We start from the raw sequence: 25,307 nt of genomic DNA on the forward strand, positions 1-25,307 counted from the left end.
TCATCCTGAGCCTAGTTTTGGGTTCGACCAACAGGAGCTGGTCAGCTGATGTCAGGGCGCTGGACAGAGTACAGGGCTGCAGCAAATCCCTCAAATAGACTGGACCCATAGAGTGCAAACATTTGAAAATAATTAATAGCATTTTAAAGTGCATCCTATATAAGACAGGGAGCCAGCACAGGTGTAATGTGTGCTCGTCTCTTAGTATTTGTCAGCAGATGAGCTGCAGTGTTCTGGACGTGGTTGTAAGCGCTGCAGGGAGCCCTGGTCCAACCCGACATACAAAGAATTGCAATAGTCCAGGCGTGATGTTACAAAAGCATGGATAGCTTTTTCAAAATCCGCCTGAGGGAGGTTGGGCTTTACTTTAGCGAGGAGCCTCAACTGAAAGAAGCTGGACTTTATCACAGCGCTAATGTGCTTGTCCAGTTTGAACAAAGAGTCCACAATCACACAATCACTCACTGCAGGGAGACAACAGGAGGACAGAGGACCAATCACAATGTCCCGCCCAAGTTGTGGGTTAGTGTGCCCAAACACCACAATCTCAGTTTTATTTTGGTTTAAGTTCAGTAAGTTTGCTCTCAGCCAGGTTTGTACATCCATTCTTGCAGTGCTTTGATTGTGCTCTGGTGGTCATCTGTGGTCACTTTAAGGATTTATTAACTCTGTTGTGGGCACAATGTAACCAGGCTTGCCATATTAGGGATATACCAATCCTGCACCAACAGGCAAGTCAAATGCAGGATAATTTTCATTATGGAGGACAATGAATGATACCTGCCTATCCTTACTAAAATCCAATTTGGCTAAAAGTTTATAAACCAAACAATTGTGAAGCTAGCATTAAAGGAAAATATGAAAAGAAATACAATGTTAGGATCAGGAATGCTGTATTTTTAGTGTCTTGGCCACTCTCTCTTCCTCCCACACTAATGCCAGTAATTGCATACACATTACAGAATCGTAAAGGCTTTGTCACTTCAAATCTTTAGAAAACCTCCTCTGCTTTGAAAACTCTGAGCAATTGTTCCTTACTTCCACCCACTCCCTCTGTGCCAGGCTCCGCAACAATAAGAAGAAATGCAAACGCTGGTCAAATAACTCTTTTTAGGATTACAGTACATTTCAAAAGGGACCTGTCATTGCTGTTTACGTCTCACTCTCGGGCAGCTGTAACTAATACAGGAAACCACAGCCAGGGACCAGGGCTGTCAGTAAAATCCTCAAAAGGACATCATGTTACCCCAGTATTAAGAGGATTACATTGGCTTCATTACAATGGTACAGGTCCAGTTCTTGATGGACATGCTAACCTCCTGGAGGTCTGCTGGTGCTGGTCTCTTGGTGGTTCCTCAAGAAGCTGGAGCTAACATGGTGTACTCTCAGTAGTTTTTTTTATGATTCCCAAATGTAGAATTACTGTACCGTCCACGAACTTTTTTTATCTTGAAAACAATGACTTTTTAGTTAAATTTTGTAAATTCTAAATCAAAGATAACCTGATGACAATGCTTTAGTCGGCTATGTAGTGATAATCTATGACACAAATGGATCATTATTATTTTTTTACATAAAAAAAAACAATATTACCATATTTTCCGGGCTATTAGGCGCTCTGGATTATAAGGTGCACTGTCATCAAATGGTCTATTTTCGAACTTTTTTCACAAATAAACCGCACTGGACTTTAAACAAAACACAACAGTTGGATGGGTCAGTGGGACTTTGTTTGGCTCGTTCAAGGTGATTCTGGGCTTTGTTCAGTTGTGGCGTGTAGGGAGGGTGCTGTCTGGGACCGCTGGGTTGTTGGCGTGTTCGCAGTGACTCAGTTGTGGCTCAGAGTGGCACATTGCACTCGCTTTTTCAGTTCGTTCCTCCGTTCCATTCCTCGTCTGCGTGGAGTGATGAGTGTGGCTGTGGGTGTTTTTCGCTGTGCGGTCGCTGTCTGCTCCGTGTGTGTTTGCGTGCGCTGCGGGTGGTGCGGCTTTGTAGTTTACTGAAGTCGTGCTGGGACACCAGAGTGGATTTCGTGTATAGGGCGCTCTGGCTTGCGGGGCGTGCGGTCATTTTTTGATAGTGTTAGAGGCTTAAGAGTGCGCCTAATAGCCCTGAAAATACGGTAATCTAAAATGACAACAAAGAAACAAATTTTTTGATTATCAGGTTAAAACTGCTGAGCCACTTTCCACCTGCCAGTTTAATAATAATAATGCATCTGTTTTATACAGCGCTTTTCTGGGCACTCAAATAGCTTTGCAGAGCATTATTCCTTCACTCCAGACACAGAGGGGGTAAACTACTATTGTAAACACAGCTGCCCTGCGACAGACTGACAGAAGTGAGGCAGCCAATCTCAGTCATCAGCACCTCCGACCACCACTAACACTCACGCACACCACTTTCATACTAGGCAATGTGGGTGAAGTGTCTTGCCGAAGGACACAACAAACGTTTTTGCGACTGGCACTCCCATCAGCGGTCTCCCATCACAGTAGTAACCCGGCCCGGCCTTGTTCAGCTTCTGAGATCTGACAGGATCAGGCTTTGATGATCTGGTACAGCCCCAAATGGACCATAAGATCACGAGCTGTAATGTCATTATGTACCACTGGACCAGCCTGACCATCAGCTGAAGTACACATTCTTTTTTTTTTTTTTTATTTGTGCCAAAATGTCTTTGTGTCACTCATGAATCCCATGTGTAAAATAAAAAAAATCAGAGAACAGATACAGATACAAATAACAACAACAACTAGCACAGAGCAAATGGGGTGTATGGGGGTTTGGGGATTATTTATGAATTATGAATATTAATAATAAATAGAAATAAAGTTCTTTCCATGTATTTTTACTGACTTGAAACTGTGGTTTATGAGAGTTATGAAAGTCGTTCTACAAATGAACTTAAAGTTGTTATTTACTGGAAATGGTGGAACATATATTATTATTACAGGTGGAGTGACTTTGAGCTGAACTTACCTCATTATGAACTCTTTGAAACACAGGCGCAGTTTGTTGTGGTGACGGAACAGCTTGGGGTCGGCTGGGATCTCATTCAGGAAGACTTGGGCCACCTCTAAAGGACCCTACGCCGAACAATGAGACAAAGAGAGAGAGCTTAAAAACAGAGGGAGGAAGGAAGGAGTGAAAGAGGGGAAGGGGATAGAAAGGGCCTTGGTTTAGACACAGGGGCCAGGCTCGCAAACTGAATGTGTAATGCATCTAAAGCCCCAGCAGGAACATAAGGAAAAGGTCACCAAAAAATTATTGCACTGTGAACACATACAATATAAAATCTAGTGTAGCATGGAGTCGTATTTTAACTGCACTGCGATCACAACTTAAACGGCTCATATTATGTTGTAATGTTGTTTCCTCTTTAAAACAAACCTGGAGTTGTGTTTTGTTTCATTCACACTCGTTAAAAAGACAATATAATGCATATATTTGGTGTGAGTTCTTCTCTTTAAAAGAAAACACTCTGTTCCACCTTGTGATGTCATCTCTCGGTACAATATTTTCACGATATACACTTCACAGTACCAAATTTATTGCGATATTTGTAGAACTAAGACTTAAAAGCGCTTAGAACAGTTATTTCTTCATGTAGTCTGCACTGAAATGGAGCAAAGGATCATGGTCTATGTAGTTCCCTCTGTATTTTTTAGCTTTTGCTGCATCATAACAATGAATTTAGGCAGAGAAACGTGTAATTCGATATATTGTGACAGCCCACGATATTATTTAGAGATTTTTGATGATACAATATCAAGATTATCATTTCAGTTATTGTTACATCCTTATGTGGTAACACAGGAAGTGCTCCACTATGTTTTTAAACTCCATACACTTTCAGAGGAATTATTTTGACTTATTAAGACTGGAATTGGTAATTTATACAGAACAAAAGGTAAACGGTAGCTGTTAACTTGAAAACTACCACTTCATGAGATTACAAAGAGCATTTTGAGCTTTGTTGATGTAAACAGACTAATAATTAACAGTTCTCAAACATGTGTGAATTAAACAAGAGTAAATTTTACATAATATAAGCCCCTTAACATTAGCCTGATTCATCAGCCGGTTTCAGTTTGTGGAAAATGTCTGACCTTGCAGCATTAGGATTTGTTTCGCTCGATAGTAGGTACTTTTTTTATTTAATCAATTGCCGCTATTTGGTCGTGATGTATGTAATGCGCCAAATCCCGTAGGAAGAAGGGCAATAACGTCTTTCCCCTTGATAAAATTCACCAAACATTCTCTTTGTTCCAGCTTTAAATCCTCGATCTCAGGAATTGTTGCCAACACAGAATGTATTGTCTTCGTCTACATCCATCTCGACCTCTTTGTTTACTGTTGTGCTGAACCACAAAAAGGACCCAGACAGGCGCTCGAGTTCAACGTCATGGCTTCGCAGCTCTTCGATGATTGGCCAGTGCAAAGTCTACAACTTCTGGGGTTTTTGCGAACCGTCTAGTGTATTCTGATTCCTGACCTAGTCGCTGAAGAGAAATTAAATCGAGGGGAGGCTCTAGGTAATAAATTGGCCAGATCAAAGCCCCACACTGACATAGACTAAACCAGTAATCTCCAGTAGCCTAAGCAACATTCGATATCACCCTTACTACCGTACTGGCCTGGTGCTGAAACTTGTTTTATTTGACTTGTCTAATCTAGTGTTACAGTTTAATTACCTCATCTTAGCGGGGGAAAAGTTTCTTGTTGGAGCAGGAATAACTCACAGGTCTCATATCCAATGTAACAGAGCCCCAAAGAGTAGAACATGAGGAAGAGATCACATGTGAGACGCTGTAGCGATTACCCTTCTCTTGCATGGCTAATGTCTCCGCTGGCCCTATACACAGGCAGCATTTGGCTTCCATTTGCACAGTATGAGATCTTGTTATCCTAACTTATATCCATCATAAAACCACACCACACTCTGAACCGTGCATGCTTCGCGACAGGCGCAGTTAAACAACTTTGATTAGCTTCATAAACGCACGGCGAGCACATTGGACAGCGCCGCCTCCGCTCGCTCTTGTTCCTGATTACTGCTACGAGTTATATGTTTACAAAGCTGCCTAGCATTAGTGTTATGTATACAACGTTCGGGCCGGAGCGAGGGAGCTGTCAGATTAGACGGAGAAAGACAAAGTAAAGGGGGAGGGAGGGATGTAGTTGTAGCCGTGGCCAGACTCATTACGACTCAAACATGGAGACCTGGAAGCTATCAGATCCAAACTACCTCCGGTTTAGCATGCGGCACGGGGCAGACATGAAAGAGAAGAAGAAGAGGCCATGAATTGATGGTTTTAATGAACACAATATTAAGCATTCTTGTGGCTTTAATTGTCTTTCAGCAATGCTTTTGTTCAATGTGGTTAACTTTTTCACATTTTGTAGCTTAAAGTCACAGTATGCAACTATTAGACAAAAAATGAGTAATATAAAACCATGTTTGTTATTTTTTTTTCATTTTGGTTATGTTAATTGCACTAAAAAAACTTAAAAACATGTGTCCTTGCGTGCTTACACAAATCTGACTCTTACTTGGCTTGAAAGACGGGCCTCTTCCAGCTCATTTCCATGGAAATGTTGCTCCTTTGGTTAAGTCTGTTATAAAACATATCTACGCATGGCATGTTTTATGGTCTATAGTCTAGTTTGGAGTTGACACGCCAGCTCCAGAAAGCACACAGGGTAACTTTAAAATGACTACATAGCAAAAATATACTTTATTATCAAAAATATACATTATAATTTACTAACCAATAGAAATGAACAATTGCAAAGTAAAAAAATGAAGTCCTTATCCTTGTGAATGCTCTGCTAATAGAGCCACGCATTCTTCGTAAACATTTGACCATAGGATGAGTCTGGTGAAGATTTATGGGCTTAAATATCGCACAGAAGTTCATAGTTTTACCTGTGATGCAACAATCTGGGTAGTATGTAAACTTAGCATTTTTTAGGGCTTAAGAAGATGATTGTATTAAAAAAAACAAACTCCAGGTATGTTTTTAATCGGTGTATCACTCGTTCATTCGTTTTTCAATATAAAACCGAAAATAAGAAAAGGAAAAAATAACTACTTTTTTAAATTAATTGTCTCCAAAATGAAAAAAGAGATAACGATTTGTTTTTTCAGTTTTCGATTTTGTGTTTAGATGAAAAATTGAAAAAAAATGGATAATGGCCGTTTCCCGTTTATGTGCCTTAAACTGCGATACCGGACTAAACTAGGACTGAACCAGGACTAAAACAGGTCCGTGTCCAGACCGGGATCAGACCAAGACCGGGACCGAGACAGGGACCGAGACTGAGGCCGGGACCAGACCGGGACTGAGACTGGGATTGAGACCGGTATTGAGGCTGGGACCAGACCAGGGCTGAGACCGGGACTGAGACCGGGACCAGACCAGCACTGAAAACGGTTCAGTCCTTTTTCAATCCTGGTTCAGTCCAGCATCGCAGTTTAAGTCATGGAAACGGGAAACCACCATTATCCGTTTTTTTCCATTTTTCATTTAAACACAAAATCGAAAAGAAAAAAAAAGAATCGTTACCTGTTTTTTCATTTTGGTTTTGGAGACAAATAATGAAGAAAATAGTTGTTTTTTTTGTTTTCTTATTTTTGGTTTTATATTGAAAAACGAATGAATGAATGATAGACGGATTGTTTTTGATATATATGACATTATAGCAATTTAAAGCTCAAAAAGTCAATTGTGCATGGCATGAAAAGCAAAGGAAGGATTTGAGTTTATGAATGGGGCGCAAACCTTGAAGTGTGATAGCTGTCAAGTCTGCTACTACAATGGAAACCCAACATGTAATAAGAAGTTAAATGCGATGGTGGCTCCCAGTGCAGGAAATGGTCCATAATACAAAGTGCAGTGTAGGAGAGCAGTAGTCATCTGATCAGGGCTCTGGAGTAGAACATGATTATAGCTTCAATATGTGCGGATGTTTGCAGTGTCTGGTATTGTAATATAGGCACTGGTATTAAGGTTATGTTGATTGTAGGAGTGAGGTGCGGTGTGCAGTAATATCATCTACCTGTCAGGATATTTGACTATGTAATATGTGTTCATCGGTAATCTTCTCAGAACTACCAAAATCTGCTGCTTGATTACTATGCCGCCCTATTGTCAGACAGTTAAATGTTAGTGAATCTAAACCGGCCTTCGTCAGTGTGAAATTTAGTTATTGGGGTGTTCACTCTGACTGTCATTCAGGGTGTGTTCCCTCTGTAGTTTCATACAGCCAAACTGATGCTGTCATATGGAGTAAATGGTAAAAATGAACGCATAACCTCAGAACTGACTGAGTAGGGTAAGGTTAGGTTAGGGTACGTTGCCATTTTTGCTACTTATTTTGAATGTATTATTAGGATTTATATTTTTGCTCTATGTTATTATAATATATTGGTAAATGGTCACATTTTTCTATAGCGCTTTTCCACCTTCAAGACACTCAAAGCGGCTTTACAACAAGGAACCACTCACCCATTCACACACACATTCACACACCAGTGTACGCAGAGACTGTGGGCAAGGTGGGTTAAGTGTCTTGCCCAAGGACACAACGACAGCATTCATCTGTGGGAGCTGGAATCACACCAGCCAACCTGTGGATCAGTGGATCTGACCCACATGATGATGTGGGTCAGATGTTTATGTCAAGAGCTGGATTCGAACCGCCAACCTTCAGATCAGTGGGTGAATGCTCTACTAATTGAGCTACTGCTTTTATGATGTGTGAGCTTCTGTGTCCAAACAATTTCCCTCGTGCATCAATAAAGTTTGTCTAAGTCTAACAAAAAAGCTTGGTCATGTATTATTTTCGCGTATTTCAGGCTATAGTTTATTTGTGCAGGCTGGCGGCGTCCACTAACCATCTGTTGTCTATAATTTTGTTGTACAATTTACATGTTTAATGGCAAATAAAGAACATACCCATAAAGTACGTAAGTGTAAGGCGCACTTAAAATCCATTAATTTTCTCAAAAATCAACAATGCACCTTATAACCTGTTGCCTTCTGGCAGGCGCTTCAGGTCAATTTCATCTAGGACCAATAGACTCAGGGGCAGCTTCTTCCCCAAAACTGTCACCATACTGAATGAGAACAGTTAATTTGTTTTATTTATTATTAATATTTTGCACTTGTACTTTGAAGGAGCAGCTCTGAATTTCATTATACTGTATAATGACAATAAAGGCTTTCTATTCTATTCTAATGCGCCTTATGCATTAATTCTGGTTGTGCTTACTGACCTTAAACCAATTTTATGTGCTACACAGAGCTCAAAAATCTGTCAAAATGTTTTAGTACGACTTTGGTAAGTTACGAAGCCGCACCACTTGATGGATTGTCGGAGCATTACATCTACTGTAATCAGGCGCCTCGCTGAGTCCGACAGAAGCTGACCACATCAGCGCACAAAGAGTGAGCTGTTTCTTCAGTGCTTATGCAGTTTATGCAAATTAGCCATGTGGTTTTAAGTTTAGTTTCTGTAAAACGTAAACAAATGTGCACAAACTGCATTAAACACTATTACTCAATGTATATTTGAATCCTCCTCGTAGGAAATAAAAAAACAAACTTAAATGATCCACCCACATTCACATTCATAATACACATTCACCAAAACAGGGAGGCGACGCCGGGTGAATTACGCCACGATCTGCCAATGGATCGTGGACACCGTGGCTAAGGGATCAGTCTTAAGGGTTGTCCGTTTGTTTAACTTAATGTGACTTATGTATGAAAATAGACAAGAGAATTCAACATTATTGATAATGCGTTTTATAATAAGGTGCACCTTGTAGTCTGAAAAATATGGTAACTTAATTTTTTTATCCTAGTGCAATAGTCCTCTAAATCATCTTGAGAGCCATGGATTTCATGTTGTCAGTAATAAATATTAATGTTTTTTTGTGTTTCTTTTACCTTCTGTGTATCTCTTTGTAATTTGGGTTTCCATAAAACATTTTCGCTTGGTAGTTTGGCTGTTATTTATGCCAGATGCCCTTCCTTGTGCAAGTGTCAATCCTTTAAAGATCCTATATTACGCAAAATTGACTCTTGTGAGTTTTAAGTTATAATGTTACCTCCTCATCTCCAAAGCTCAAAATGTTCAGCTTGTGATTTCATGTAGTGGTAGTTTTCAAGTTAACAGGTACCATAGTAAAGAAACAATTCAGCTGAAATCATCCAAATAATTGTAGTGAAGGTGTATTGGAGTATAACCACGTGACATAACAGGGTGGAACAAAGTGTTTTCTGTTCGAGAGAAGAACTCTAAATAAATCTGCAGGCTTTGAGTGTTAAACATGTGCGAATGAAACAAAACACAACTCCAGTTATGTTTGTGACGAGAGAACAATATTATAACATAGAACAGAGAACAGTGTAATATGGGCCCTTTAATTGTTTTTTAATGATATAAATGTTTGTGATTGTTTACCTGGTTGACAGTTGCTCCCACCGATCCCTGCAGCACCATCTGTAGCATCTTAGCGTCGGGCTGCTCTCTGTGTGTGGCCACTGCTAACTCCCTGGTCTTCTTCTGCATGTCCTCTATGGCCACTTCGATCGGGGTCAGGTCAAACTAAAAGGAAAATTTGAGCTTAATGAACATACTGAACAGTACAATGTGAAAAAAGTGATAATTCAGAAATATTGTGATTGAATCTATATTTGCAGCTTTCTAATTTTGATGTCAAGCTATAGAAAAACTTTTTATGTAATATAGGCTAGAATAATATAATTTGATTGTTTGATTATTAAACTAATTGAAAATGTCTGTATCCAATGTTTACTGTCTGAAACTCATTTATCGAGCAATTACTGTGTTTATTGCTAAAATTGAAATAGATATACCAGATATGTCAAACTTAAATTTGGCCCACGATATAATTATATTTGACCTGTGAGATCCTTATGAATCTGTATTAGTGCTTCTCCACCGGCTACAGATAGGCTATAGAGACATTATTTATTTAAAATTGTGTTATTATTTTATATGATGCTTGTTCTGGATTCAGTGTTTAAGCAAAACTATTATTAAACATTTATTTTAATAAGAAAGGATTTAACATTACACATCTCGAAAGAAGAGAAAACACGCAGATGTTGTTGAAATTTTTCAATAAATATTTAGTTTAGCCCACGACTTAGTTCCAGTTTTTAATTTTGCTCTCTGTGAATTTGACTTTGACATCCCCGAGATATGCAGTGTATCTTTGGCGTCTCTTGCTTGTCTCCATGGAGATAGAAAACTTTAATGCCATGCTGTGAAGCATTCCAGTCAAAGCACTACTACAATTCAACAGAGACAAGCGAGTGGAGGAGCTTCTACCAGAAAAGCACCTTTAAAAATGTAAATGTTGGTTTAAAAATAATATTACATTGACAATCGCTGTATTGCTGTATTATGATTTCACAAAATGGATGCTGTTACCTCATCGCATACCTGGAATTGTGTTTTATTTCATTCACATATGTTTGAATAACCTTTTATTATTAGTCTGTCTACATCTTCAAAGCTCAAAATGCTCTGTTCCACCTTGTGATGTCATCAAGCAGTAGCTTTCAAGTTAACAGCTACATTTTACCTTTAGTTCAGCAGAAATTGGCAATTCAAGGGTTGAAATGATCCAAATGATTCTAGTGAAGGTGTTTTTCTGTTTCAGAGAAGAACTCAGCCTAAATATGGAGGGTTTGTGTGTTAAATGTGTGAATGAAACTAAACACAACTCCAGGTATGTTTGTGATGACGAAACAACATTATAACATAGATCAGAAAATAGCGTAATGTGATCCCTTTAATAATTGAACATTCTGAACACTGTTGATCTGTTTCGGCTTACCTCTTCTTTCTGTATGACATTAAGGCGCGTCTTGACGTAGGGGAAGGCGTGCATTGTGGTCAGAATAGTCTTCCTTTTGTATTGTTCGTTGAGTTCACCGCGCGGTCGCCCACTCTTGGTGAATGGAGTGGTGTACATGAAACGCCGCAAGTTGAAGTTTTTCTCAAAGTTTGTCATTCGGTCTTTCATTTCGTAGTCGTCAAAGTACGGCTCCACAAAAGTGATCTGGATGTACGCCTGTAGGAGACAAAAAAACAATACTATTATATTACTTACACTTTTATTTTAGATTTATTTACATGCATTTTTTACTTAGGACATTATCAAGAAAGGACAGTTTTACCACTTCAAAAATAAAACTTTAGTTGGCAAAAGGATGTTAAGAAGCTAACGTAACATATACAATAATAATCAATCTTCAATTTCATGCCGCAATGATGCAATAACTATACCTAATTTAAAGTCATACTGTGGAACATTTAACCAACAAGCATTTATATTGTAATTTTAAAAAAAACTAAATTCACATCAGTCAAAACATATTTTAGTAATTTGACAGTAACACTGGCCAATTTCATTTTTTTTTCATGACATTTTTCCAATATTTTGAGAGAATAATCAATAAAATTTCCAAACAGTAAAACTAAATGACTAGGACCTAAAAATGGATGGATGGAAATACACTTAAACCAAACACTTCTTGTTGTTGTTGGTATTTTTGCTATGATTTCATTAATGTTATATGTTCCACTGTAAAAGAATGTACATTTCTTGTCCAAAATAAATACATAAATCTCTCAAGAATTATTATTTTTTACTTGATGTTTTTCTGATTGCTCGTAAAAGCTGATTGCAGTATTTTTTCAATGCGGTGAATACTAATGTTTGTAAATGTACTGTATATATATATATATATATATATATATATATATATATATATATATATATATATATATATATATATATATGTATATATATATATATATATATATATGAGTGTGCCACCCGCTAACACAGTAAACAGGTCACTAGTAATTACCATTAAGTCTCATCATTTATTTATAATCCTTTTGCATCTATTATTAAAGAAACAACAACAGTTTAATATGATTTAGTAGGCTATTGGATCCTAGCTTGATTAAAAGTGTACTGAGTAACTTTCTTAATGGGTGTACACCATATTTTTGGAGATTATTATTGTATTGTATTTATTTTATAACTCAGATTCCTTGAAAAAGATGCATTCTAGCTTTGAGCTGGGTCACCTCTTCACACATTTGACCTGTTTCAAAGTATGACATTTAAAGTCATACTGTGAAACATCCCGGGCAAACTAATAACATCACCTTCGGGGACAAGAACATCGCAAACCCTGCATACAAAACTGACTCCTGTGAGCTTTAAGCCGTGTTATAATGTTAGAATTACATCATCAAAAACATAACCGGAGTTGTGCACACTTCATTCACACGCGTTTATGTAACCCTGTACGGAAGCCGAGAGGGGTCACAACAAAACGCAAACGCCGCAACAAATACAAAGGCGACAACACAACAAAAAGCCACAAAACACCAAAAAAAGCCACAACGGAAATGACCGCGGGACTCTATTTTAATGCAAACGCCGCAGCAAATACAAACTCCACAACATAAATGCAAATGCTGCAACACATTAAAAAGCCACAACACATCAAAAAGCCACAACGGAAGTGACCGCGGGACTCTATTTTCCGACGGACCGATCAAGAGGCAAGTGAAGAAGAAGAACGTGAAAAGTACAGGAACGGAGAAGTTGGAAACGTAAGTAAAAGTAATTTATTGTTTTATCATTATTCGTTTCACGTTGTAGTTCTTCTTCACTTGCCGCTTGATCGGTCCGTCGGAAAATAGAGTCCCGCGGTCACTTCCGTTGTGGCTTTTTGATGTGTTGTGGCATTTGCGTTTGTGTTGTGGCATTTGTATTTGTTGTGGCGTTTGTGTTACAATAGAGTCCCGCGGTCATTTCCGTTGTGGCTTTTTGTGGTGTGTTGTGGCTTTTTTTGGTTTGTTGTGGCTTTTTGAATGTGTTGTGGCATTTGCGTTTGTGTTGTGGCTTTGTATTTGTTGTGGCATTTGCATTAAAATAGAGTCCCGCGGCCACTTCCGTTGTGGCTTTTTGTGGTGTGTTGTGGCTTTTTGTTGTGTTGTCGCATTTGTATTTGTTGCGGCGTTTGCGTTTGTTGTGACCCCTCTCAGCTTCCGTAACCCTGTATTATTAGTCTGTCTACATCTCTAAATATTAAAATGCTCTGCTCCAACTTGTGATGTCATGAAGTGGTAGTTTTCAAGTTTACAGCTACCTTTTGTTCAGCAGAGACAGGCAATTCTAGGTCTGAAATTATCCAAATGATTCTAGTGAAGGTGTATAGAGTTTAAAAACACAGAACGGAGCATTTTCAGTTTGAGGGAAGAACTCAGCCTAAAGGATTTGTGTGAGAGTTAAACGTGTGAATAAAAATAAACACAACTCCAGGTATGTTTCTCATGAGTAAACAACATTATAACAGATCAGAAAATAGTGAAATAACATGGGCCTTTTAAACTGTTACCTTGTTTGGATTGAGCTGCGTTTGGTCCACCGGCGAAGAATCCTTTATCATAACCAACGTATCATCTCCAAAACACTGACTATAGAAATTCTGCGGGATCAAAGAAAAAAAATAAAGATGTTTTATAGTTTCCGTGCAGAGTTCGTTGTTATGCATTGCGTGAACTGTACGCCTCACTTCCTACTGGAGCTTTTGAATTAAACATGGCAGAGTTTAAAAGCTTCAGAGGTTCAAAGAAGTACTTTAAGAGGCGCTGGCTGGTTTGATGTACTGAGGGCAGATGTTCTCAGTGATTTGCTCCTCTTCTGACCTGTGCGCCCCCGACCGGGATGCATAAACTGGAGGTAACTGCGAGGCTGCTCTATGCTTTTGTTTAGCATCTAGTTACAGCACCAGCAGTTTTGTCTTTTTTTTGAAGGTACAATGTAAAGAGACATTAAAGGTCCTATATTATACAAAATTGAATCTGAGCTTTAAGCCATGATATAATGTTGTTACTTCAGCAAAAACATAGCTGTGTTTTGTTTCATTCACATGTTTGAGTCTGTTTGAGACTAACTCTAAATAACCCTAAATATGCAGGGCTTGTGTCTTAAACATACATGAATGAAACAAAACACAACTCCAGGTCTGTTTGTGATAAGGAAACACATTATAATATATCAGAAAATAGCGTAAAAGAGCACCTTTAAGTTAAAATTTCCTTTAAGCTCATAAAAATCACATATTGTGCAGGAGATTAAAACTAAGTAGCTAGTTTACATCTGCAGCTTCTCATTTACAGGAATACATTAGGCTATGAAATTGCATCTAGTCAAAAATAAGAACAATTTAGTATAAAAAATCCTGAATTATCTTTGTCTTTAAAACACATAGTTTTCGTTTTCTGCAGGTTAATCGAATAGTTTGATATTTCGATCATTCAAACAGCCTCGCTTTGAATGTTTGCGAATATCAATCAGTTAGGGTGAAACCACATACTGTATATAAAAATGTACATAACTAACAAACAGGAAGTGACGGTGGGGTGGGGCGCTTCCGGCTCCATCGACTCTATTTGCAATTGACTTTACATAAAAAAATAAATAAAAAATCGTTGTCCCTCTCTCTGTAACTGCTGCTGGTAGCCTTGTCATTTTGGTCTTAAAATGTTCATATTAACCCGCTCTATGTGATCCCACTGTTTTTATTTCATTATTTTGTCTGTAAATAAATTCATATTTATTTCAGCCTCGTGAGCTGCATTTGACTGGATCCTAACACTATAGATGACGTCACACTCCCTCAGCGTCTGTTTACACGAGAACACTTGCGGATAAAAACAACAAAATATTTATCAGAAGTGCCTTTTGTTTAGACGGTGATGGCGTTTTTGGGGCTTAAAAACGCAAAAATCTGAAACCACCCTCCAGAGTGGAAAAGTTTAATACGCTCCACCGTAGTGTTTCCATCTACACTGCCCAAGATGCAAAACTCTGGTCAGATCTGCTCACGTCACGTACGCGTTTACGTCACATACGTCACCACCTATTGTCACCACCGAGCCGCCTGGCATGTATATCCAACCGAATTCCACACACTTTTGCGTCACCGTATGCACGCAGATTTCCTCCCGAAAACACTCGTCTAAACGCGGAATAAAAAGTAAAGATACGACGCCACTTTTGCATCTTTTGTTTAGACCGTCATCATATAAACGTAACCTTAGTCCACTTCTTTATAAAGGGTATGAGTGAAACTATTTTGCGTCATCATTTATTATTCCTCATTCGTCTGCATATTTTGAACAAAATAATGTACACAATAAAGGTCCTATACTCGGTGTTGGGAAGGTCACTTTTAAAATCTATTCCCCTACAGATTACAGATTACATCCCCAAAATGTAGTTTGTAACGGAATCCATTAAATTACTGAAAGTGAGTAACGTAATCTGAATACTTTGGATTACTTGATTTGCTGTAGAGAAGCAAAGACGAGGAAATCTTCACATTAGATGTTTTGTCTGATAAAAGAAAATAAAAAGCCCAGACTTTACTGAACCAAATTAAAAATATTATTGATAGAAGAAGAGGAGACACGCCCACACAACATGATTTAGTCCTGTTAAATCCTGTTTTAGTCCTGGTTTAGTGCTGGTTTAGACCTTGTTTAGACCTGGTTTTAGACCTGCTTTAGTCCTGGTTTAGTCCTGGTTTAGTCCTGGTTTAGTCCTGGTTTAGTCCTGGTTTAGTCCTGATTTAGTCCAGGTTTAGACCTAGTTTAGACCTGGTTTAGACCTGGTTTAGTGTCCGGCAATGAGTGGAAATACCAAACAAAACAAAACAAAAAAACAGAATAGCCCAAAATGTGAAAACAGGAAAATACCGCAGTGTAATCCATTTATTTCAACAAAGTAACTGTAATCCAATTACCACTCATAGAAACAGTAACTGTAACTGAATACAGTTACTCATAATTTGTACTCTGATTACGTAACTCTGGTACATGTAATCTGTTACTCCCCAACACTGCCTATATGACACAAAATGGACTCTTGTGAGCTTTAAGTCATGTTATAATATTGTTACTTCATGAAAAACAGACCTGGAGTTGTGTTTAGATTCATTCACACACCTTTGAGTAATTCTTTATTATTAGTTGTCTACATTTTGAGCTTTGGAGATATAAACCGACTAATAATAACTAAACAGAACTCCAGGTTTGTTCATGATGAGGAAACAATATTATAACATAAATAAGAAAACAGAATAATATGGGCCCTTTAAGTAGCTACCATACAGCTCGCCTTGTCCAACCATCTTTCCTCTCTTACCTCCAGTCTGTGAGAGATCTCCGGCAGATGTGTGATCCCGGGCTCTTTGTAGATAAATTCTCGTTCATCCAGGTCACCAAACTTAGATCCATAAAACCCTACTCGAAAATACGTTCCAAACATCCTCTTATGGCCCTGCGGAAAAACAAGAAGCGCATTTGAATATTTGACTCTAATCACTGCGACATATCCACACTCATTATGTTAATAGCCTTTTATGAAGCCTTTATTGTGCTGTATGCTTTGATGGGCTGAGCTTGAAATTCAATCTCCCTTCAAGCTATGCAAATCAAACTAAATCTTCCTCCCAGCACAGAACAATGTTAATGGACACTGGGTTGTCAAAAGTCAATTGAAACAAAATTGTAAACCTATTTAAAACATATTTGCGTGTGTACATATGAATAAGAGTCTTGTGTCTTGATGTGGGGAAGTTATTACCTTTTGAATGATGTTGTCAAATGCCTTCTGCAGCTTGCTGTGAGTAGAAGACAGCTTTCTGAAGTCTCTGTGTGCTTCCAATATCGGTATTATGATCTTGTAAACTTCATTCACAGCTTCGTAAAGACCACCCTGAAAGAACAAGCGTCGATGTGAAATGATTTTTACTGTCTTAAACGTCCTATATTACGCAAAATAGACTCTTGTGAGCTTTAAGTCATGTTAGAATACTTGGGGTTGTTTTGTTTCACTCACACATGTTTGAGCATTTTGAGCTTATCTCCAAAGCTCAAAATGCTCTGTTCCACGTAGTGATGAAGCGGTAGTTTTCAAGTTAACAACTACGTTTGTTAAGTAGAAAATGATAACTCCAGATCTGAAATCATCCAAATGATTCTAGTGAAGTTGCGCGAAGCTTAAAACTGAGTGGTTTTATTTTCAAAGAAGAACAAAACCTAAATATGCAGGGTTTGTGTGTTAAACATATGTCAATCAATTTAAACTTTATTTATAGAGCGCTTTTCATACAAAAAATGCAACACAATGAGCTTTACAGTGATTAAAAGTGTTTTTTTGCCCCCCACAAAGCTAAGCTAAACAGTTTAGTCTTGAGATTACTATCTGTGACATAATTATCTTTTTTTTTTTTACTACTGTCTATCTAGAATCTGACATAGGTATCCTTTTTACAACTAACTGTCTGGAATCTGGGAACGAAGCAAAACACAATTTCAGTAAGGAATTATATTTACAGGATTCCCACTCTTTTTCACTGACAAAATTTCTAAACTTTTTCATGACTTTTTCATGACCTAAAGTGAATTTTCCATGACTCTACGGTAGAGCCCTGCACCCGCGGGACAGTGTGGCGTGAGACACATTTTAAAAGCTCATTGCGGGAGCGAGTGGTTGGGATGATGAACCACAAACTAAATATGAGTATAAAGTAAAATATACAAATGATTTATGTGTGCCTATTATACATCATTCGTGCTGGATATTTTAGTTGGCATTAATAAAAACATTTATGCAGCCTAAATTTGCGGACGTGGTCTAATCTTGTGCACATTTTAGACAATTCCTTTCTGCTGCTCTGTGCTTGATAGAACTTAAGAAAGCGAAAGTGAACATTTTGCGTGACTTGCGGGTGGAAGCGGGACAAAATATCGCAGATGCAGGTGGGCGCGGGACGAAAAATTACAATTCTTTGCGGGTGCGGACGGGAGCGGGTCTGAAAATTCTGTTCCGCGAAGATTTCTACTTTACGTCACCCTACAGGTGTAGAATTGATCAGACTTTTAGGGCTAAATATGAAATGTTAACACTTTCCACTCACCTTATGGTTTGGTTTTATGGTTTTTTAACATTCAAAATACTGTCAGCGCATTTATTGTCGTCCCTTTTAAACAAAAGGCGTATACATTTGGAAATAATCATAATAGTCTAATGATAACTTAACAGAACGCTGTAGTTGCGCGAAAGAGATACTAAAATTCCATGACATTTTCAATTTCCATGAGTTTTCCAGAATTTCCATGACCGTGGGAACCATTTATAAGATTATCAACGATCAGAAAGTGATCAGTTTAAAAACATTAAACATAAAAAGCTGTTGATTTTAAACAGTTTGCAGTGATCCAACGTTACTCCTCACTTACCTTAAGCCTGACTATTGTGTAATTTTAAGTTTTGCCCGTTGTTAATGTTATGGTTGATAAGTAACAGACATTGAATTATCTCTACACATGTCACATCTGCTTTCCATGTCCAACCAGAAAATAAAATTATAAGCATCACCGAAAAAAAGATATTTAGTAAAATGTTAATATGTTAAGTCTGTTTTAGTCAAATGAGTTGTTTTAACCTGTCACGCACTTTAAACCTTGCCATTATAGTGTCACTTGTGGTCGTGTCTGTGTGGTTTTGTTAGCCCGACTGAGTTATGTTTACCCCATCTGTTTTGACAGTGTGATTATCGTGGCCAAATTCAACAGATGTCTGCAAACAATTCAGTGCTTTTGGTTGAAATTGTGCCACTTGTGTAATAAATGGGACTTATCAAAATAATGCTTTCAGAAAGTTCCCTCAAAATGGGTAACTTAAAAAGGTTTTCTAAACATGTTCGTTTTTTATTTTACAATCAAGAATTAATTATAAACTCATCGTGATGAATAGCTGGGGATGCGAAGAATGTGTGAGTTAGTGGGGAATTCATTTGGACCAGTGTAAATGAACTAGAGCAGAGTTCACAAGTTGAAGGAAGAAACTGGACTGTTTTTCGTGCAAGTGCTTCTACCAGTATGAAGATGAAAACTATTAAAGGGTCCATATTACACATTTTCTGATTTATGTTACCTGAGGCTGTGTTTTGTTTCATTCACACATGTTTAACACACAAACCCTGCATATTTAGTTCTTCTCTGTGTTGGTAATTCAGTTTTTAATGGATAATTTCATTAATCAATTTCATCACAAGGTGGAACAGAGCATTTTGAGCTTTGAAGATGTAGATAAACTAATAGGGGGTTACTCAAATACAGGAGAGAAGAATACTTCTCCCGACGTGAAATATAAAAAAATAACAAATATAAAATAACTACAACTTAAATGTCAAACTCTAGATATTGGCAATGGTGAAAACAACCTGCATACACTCATGGTATCTGCAGTACTGTCCTATAGTGACATGAGACATGAGGGACCAGGACCGAACCAGGACTGAGTGTCGGGACGGACCCAGAGGTGCACGCACGTAGAGTGTTGGGTGACCGCAGGAGAAATGACCGGCGCAGAGCTCCACGGGGGTAAGCTCAGCCGATGCCCAAACACGTTTTGCTCGGGGTTCTCCCTCTCTCTCAAGTCCAAGATTAGTCATGGTTTAGTCTTGGTTTAGTCTCCTGGTTTAGACCTGGTTTAGACCTGGTTTAGACCTGGTTCAGTTCTGGTTTAAAACTGGTTCAGTCTTGGTTGAGTTCTGGTTCAGTGCTGGTTTACACATAATTTAGTCCTGGTTTAGTCCTAGTTTAGTCCTAGTGTAGTCCTAGTGTAGTCCTGACTTAGTCCTCGTTTAGACCTGGTTTAGACCTGGTTTAATCCTAGTTTAGTCCTGGTTTAGTCCTGGTTTAGTCCTAGTGTAGTCCTAGTGTAGTCCTGACTTAGTCCTGGTTTAGACCTGGTTTAGACCTGGTTTAGTCCTAGTTTAGTCCTAGTTTAGTCTTGGTTTAGACCTGATTTAGTCCTAGTTTAGTCCTGGTTTAGTCCTAGTAGTCCTAGTGTAGTCCTAGTGTAGTCCTAGTGTAGTCCTGACTTAGTCCTGGTTTAGACCTGGTTTAGACCTGGTTTAGTCCTAGTTTAGTCCTGGTTTAGTCCTAGTGTAGTCCTAGTGTAGTCCTAGTGTAGTCCTAGTGTAGTCCTGACTTAGTCCTGGTTTAGACCTGGTTTAGTCCTAGTTTAGTCTAGTTTAGACCTGGTTTAGAGTTCTTGGTTTACTGGTTAGTTAGTTCTGGTTAGTCTGGTTTACCTAGTTTAGTCCTGGTTTAGTCCTAGTTTAGTCCTAGTGTAGTCCTAGTGTAGTCCTAGTGTAGTCCTGACTTAGTCCTGGTTTAGACCTGGTTTAGTCCTAGTTTAGTCCTAGTTTAGTCTTGGTTTAGACCTGATTTAGTCCTAGTTTAGTCCTGGTTCAGTTCTAGTTTAATTCTGGTTTAGTCCTGGTTTAGTCCTGGTTTAGACCTGGTTTAGACCTGGTTTAGACCTGGTTTAGACCTGGTTTAGTCCTACTTTAGTCCTAGTTTACTCTTGGTTTGGACCTGATTTAGTCCTAGTTTAGTCCTGGTTCAGTTCTAGTTTAATTCTGGTTTAGTCCTGGTTTAGACCTGGTTTAGACCTGGTTTAGACCTCGTTTAGACCTCGTTTAGACCTGATTTAGTCCTGGTTCAGTCATGGTTCAGTCCTGGTTCAATTCTGGTTTAGTCCTAGTCTAGTCCTGGTTTAGTCCTAGTCTAGTCCTGGTTTAGACCTGATTTAGTACTGATTCAGTCCTGGTTTAGTTCTGCTTTAGTCCTGCTTTATTCCTATTTTAAATCTGGTTCAGTTTTGGTTCAGTCCTGGTTCAGCTCCAGGTATGTTTTTGATGAGGCAACATTAAACTAAAGCTCACAGGGATCAATTTTGCCTTTGGACCTTTAAAACCTAAACAAGATCAGTTTGGAAATCTCACGTTGCTGAACAGCTCTGCAGCCTGCTCCAGAAGCCCGACCAAACCGCTCTCCGTGAAGTACCGCCCCGAGCACACGCCGTCTTCATCGGGGGACAGGATGTCATCGGACACGGCAGACTCCTCCAGCACGTTAGGAGAGATGTTCTACAGAGGGAGGGCAAATCAATCAATTACCTCACTAATCAGATAATCAATAAGGAGGATAACTTTAACAGGTAGATGTCCCACAGACTGAAACGGCGCTAATTTGATGAACATTCGATCGATGAGGTGCCGACTTAGACTGTCCTGGACATACTCCCCACAGAGGCCGGGGTGGACACAGGTCGTCAATAGCAGTTTCCGTGTTGTTCCGATAACTGCTTTAGTTCATGGGACAAACTGATCCCAGACTCTCTGAGGACCACCCAAGCCCCTCTCCCCTCCACGGCTTCAAAGGCTTTGTGTGTTTAGCAGCAGAAGCACGACAAGGGTTAGGGAGAAAATGATGGGCAATTATTATGAGAACACAGCTCCCCCCGATGGACAGAGGCAAAGTCATAATAAAAAATATATAGTATACCCTGTGTTGGGGACTAAACCAGGTCTAAACTAGATCTAAACCAGGTCTAAACCAAGTCTAAACCAAGATTAAACCAGGACTAAACCAGGATTAAACCAGGACTAAACCAGGACTAAACCAGGACTAAAACCAGGTCTAAACTAGGTCTAAACCAGGACTAAACCAGGACTAAAACCAGGTCAAAACCAGAACTAAAACCAGGTCTAAACTAGGTCTAAACCAGGACTAAAACCATTTCTAAACTAGATCTAAACCAGGTCTAAACTAGGTCTAAATCAGGACTAAAACCATTTCTAAACCAGGTCTAAACCAGGTCTAAAACCAGGTCTAAAACCAGGACTAAACCAGGACTAAAACCATTTCTAAACTAGATCTAAACCAGGTCTAAACCAGGTCTAAAACCAGGACTAAAACCATTTCTAAACCAGGTCTAAACCAGGTCTAAAACCAGGTCTAAACCAGGTCTAAAAAAAGGACTAAACCAGGACTAAACTAGGACTAAACCAGGACTAAACCAGGACTAAAACAGACTAAACCAGGACTAAAACAGGAGTTAAGAGGACTAAACCAGGCTGCGTGGACGTATCTCCTCCTCTTTTATCAATAATATTTTTAATACCGTTAAGTAAAGTCTGGGATTTTTATTTTCTTTTAGCAAACAAAACATCTTATGTTGCGATATCTTAGTCTTTGCTTCTCTACAGCAAATCAAGTAATCCAAAGTATTCAGATTACGTTACTCACTTTAAGTAATTTAATGGATTATGTTACAAACTACATTTTGAGGTATGTAATCTGTAATCTGTAGGGGAATACATTTTAAAAGTCACCTTCCCAACACTGAGTATACCCTGTCGTTTGAAACTTTGTATCTTGGTAACTTAATATTAGACGGTTTTAACAACACAAACAAGAGATTACTCTGTATTCTATTGGCAACAAGGAAAAAGGCAATAAAAAAGGAAGTGCCTTAAACCTGAGTGACCAACAATTGAGAACTGGATTGACATTGTGCAAGAGATCTACATGATGGAAAAGGTTTCATTTTTACTGAAAGTGCAGCTTTCGTATTTTACAAGATGTGGACTATATATATATATATATATATATATATATATAGTAGTAGTAGTAGTAGTATAGTATAAATAGATTTGCATTATTAAATGACTATAATCTGAATGGTAAGATATGGGGAATTCTTGGGTCATGAAGAGATCTTGTTGGGCCATACTTTTGTACTTGTAAATTAAAGGTGCACTGTGTAACTTTTCTGGATCCTGCCACAGTTAAAAGCTTGGAAAGGTTACTGTTATTTACCTGAAATGTGATGTAAACTTATCTATTTACTCATTCAAGTGTTTCTGTTTCTCAAAAATACCAGATCTGACCTGAACCTTGTGGCATCACTTGTGTATCTCCACTGAGTCATGCTTAATGCCATAATGTGGAGCATTCAAGGACATTTCAAGACATAATTACACATTATTTTATATGGGCTTCGTTTTATAAGAATAGAGGGACAAAGTAAGTCCCTCTATTGAAATAATCTTCCCTCCTTCATAGCTCAGAAAAATAGATTAAAAATGTAAGCTTGTATCTATAAGTAATAGAGAAATGTAACAGCTGCTTCTGAAATTAACAGAATTCAAAGTTTCTTTTAAAAATACAGTTCATACATAGTGCACAGGGTTCCAACTCCTTTTCACTGACAAAATTTCAAAGCTTTTCCATGACTTTTTCATGACCTAAAGTGAATTTTCCATGACTTTACAGCACCTACATGTGCAGAACTGATCATACTTTTAGGGCTAAATATGAAATGTTAACTCTTTCCACTCACCTTATGGTTTGGTTTTATAGTTTTTTAACATTCAGAATACTGTCAGTGCATTTATTATCGTCTCTTTTAAACAAAAGGCGCAGACATTCAGAAATAATCATAGTAGCCTAATGATAGTTTAAAAGACCGCTGTACTTGCGTGAAAGAGAGACTAAAATTTTCTGACGTTTCTAGGATTTCCATAACCATTTCAACCCTGAGTGCACTTCATACATAGATCAGGGTATCCCCAGGTTTGACTACACGAAATTTAAGACTTTTTAAGACCATTTTAAGACCATTTAAATGAAAATTAAGTCCAACATTGCACCCATTATGTGGGCGAAAAACACCAGAGCCAATTCTAATAATGACCAACCAACTACGGTACTAAATCTACAATCTAAAAGCCACACACATTAAACTGACACTTCCCCATGATCCATCCAATGTCTTCCTGCACTCTACTGATTGTTTACTCATTGTCGCCGGCGCCACAAACCAAAGTATTGTTTGCGCATACTCCAAATTAGACGTTCATTCATGCGATTTCACGTTGTTGTTTTTTTATTATTATTTATTATTTATCTCCATTTAACATTACACTGCAGACCGGTTGAGTAAACAGAAAAATAGGCTAATGAAATTTAAGACATAAAGATTTGGACAACATAATTTAAGACTTTTTCAGGCCTTAATTTAGGAACATGAAATTTAAGACTTTTTAAAGACTTTTAAGACCCCGCGGCTACCCTGATATATACACTACTGGTCAAAAGTTTTAGAACACCACACTTTTTCCAGTTTGTTACCGTTTACTGTTGACCAAAATGTATTCTAAACTTTTGATTCATCAAAGTGTCCACCTTTGGCAGATACAACAGCTGAACACACTCGTGGCTCATTCTTTTTACAATAGAAATCAAATATTCTTCAAAAAGTGCTTCCCAAGTCTGTTGCAGAAGTTCCCATAAATGTGTGGCACTTGTAGGTTTCTTGGCTTTCACTCTTCTGTCCAGTTCATCCCAAACCAGCTCGTTGGGGTTTAAGTCTGGAGACTGTGCTGGACACTCCATGTTTTCAAGTTTACCATCTTGTTCTTTTTTCCTGAGGTAGTTTTGGCAGAGCTTGGACTTGTTTTTTTGTTATCGTTTACCTTTTTTTTAACCTCCTGTGTACTCCTTTGGACTTGCACGACTTGAATTGCAATAAATAACTAGAAAAATTAAGGTGTTCTAAAACTTTTGACCCTTATTGTAGTTTAAAGATACGTTAGTCTGTACCTGGAAAGTGACGCTGCCCACAGGTAAGTACTTGTGGTCCTCCAGCATGCTCAGGTACTCTGCCACCAGGGCGGCGGCGTGCACCAGACACATGGCCGACTCCGTGTAGCACTTCCTGTTGTTGTGTTTCTCTGCCATGTTCTGCAGCCAGGTCAGGCGGAGGTCAGGAGACGTCTGGTAACCCTTAGCGATCCTGAAAGATAAAAAGAACACGGTACATTTGAGCTTCCTGATAATCTGCATAAAGAAAAATCTATTGACACTTTGAAGCCGATGTCAAGTCTGCGGAGAGGCGACCAAGCTCAGAGTAAGATTTCATGTTTTTGATGGTGTTTTTCAGCAATAAAGCTATGGAATACTGAGGCAAAAACATCTCCTTGGAGACAAACGTGTAATCATCGGGTAAGTCACACAATGCAAGTCAAATAGCTAGAGTTTATATTGAGGTCTAACAGCTTGCAATTCTTTTTACAGCCGAAATTAGCACCCACTTGTGTTTATTCCAAGGTTACACAGTGAATTTTAAAGGCAGCCAGTGGCCATTTGCATCAGTGGTTCCATGCATCTGGAGTCCAAATGTTTAGGTGAATCATTGAGGTAAATTCTGCAGTGAACCTGTGTGTAAATTAGTCACGGGTCACTCCACACATGTGTTTAACAGTGTAAAGAGGAATGACCCCAGCACTGACAGAACCACCACTTAC

General features: G+C 38.5%; 1 protein-coding gene across 1 annotated transcript in view; it reads right to left on the reverse strand.

The window, feature by feature from the left end:
- The window catches only part of dock8 (dedicator of cytokinesis 8), a 176,461-nt gene that overhangs the window by 9,542 nt on the left and 141,612 nt on the right, over window positions 1-25,307 (reverse strand). Inside the window, exons 39-46 of the mRNA XM_055161427.1 lie at window positions 24,604-24,796; window positions 20,940-21,083; window positions 16,724-16,855; window positions 16,283-16,417; window positions 13,470-13,559; window positions 10,883-11,119; window positions 9,478-9,621; window positions 2,983-3,089 (exon numbers count right to left, since the gene is read on the reverse strand). Of these exons, the coding sequence (XP_055017402.1) occupies window positions 2,983-3,089; window positions 9,478-9,621; window positions 10,883-11,119; window positions 13,470-13,559; window positions 16,283-16,417; window positions 16,724-16,855; window positions 20,940-21,083; window positions 24,604-24,796 (1,182 nt within the window). The remainder of the gene's footprint in view (window positions 1-2,982; window positions 3,090-9,477; window positions 9,622-10,882; window positions 11,120-13,469; window positions 13,560-16,282; window positions 16,418-16,723; window positions 16,856-20,939; window positions 21,084-24,603; window positions 24,797-25,307) is intronic.

The sequence above is a fragment of the Boleophthalmus pectinirostris genome, unplaced genomic scaffold (assembly GCF_026225935.1).
Source record: "Boleophthalmus pectinirostris isolate CB_2022bp ecotype Guang Dong unplaced genomic scaffold, ASM2622593v1 HiC_scaffold_4, whole genome shotgun sequence".
Classification (NCBI taxonomy): Eukaryota; Metazoa; Chordata; class Actinopteri; order Gobiiformes; family Gobiidae; genus Boleophthalmus; species Boleophthalmus pectinirostris.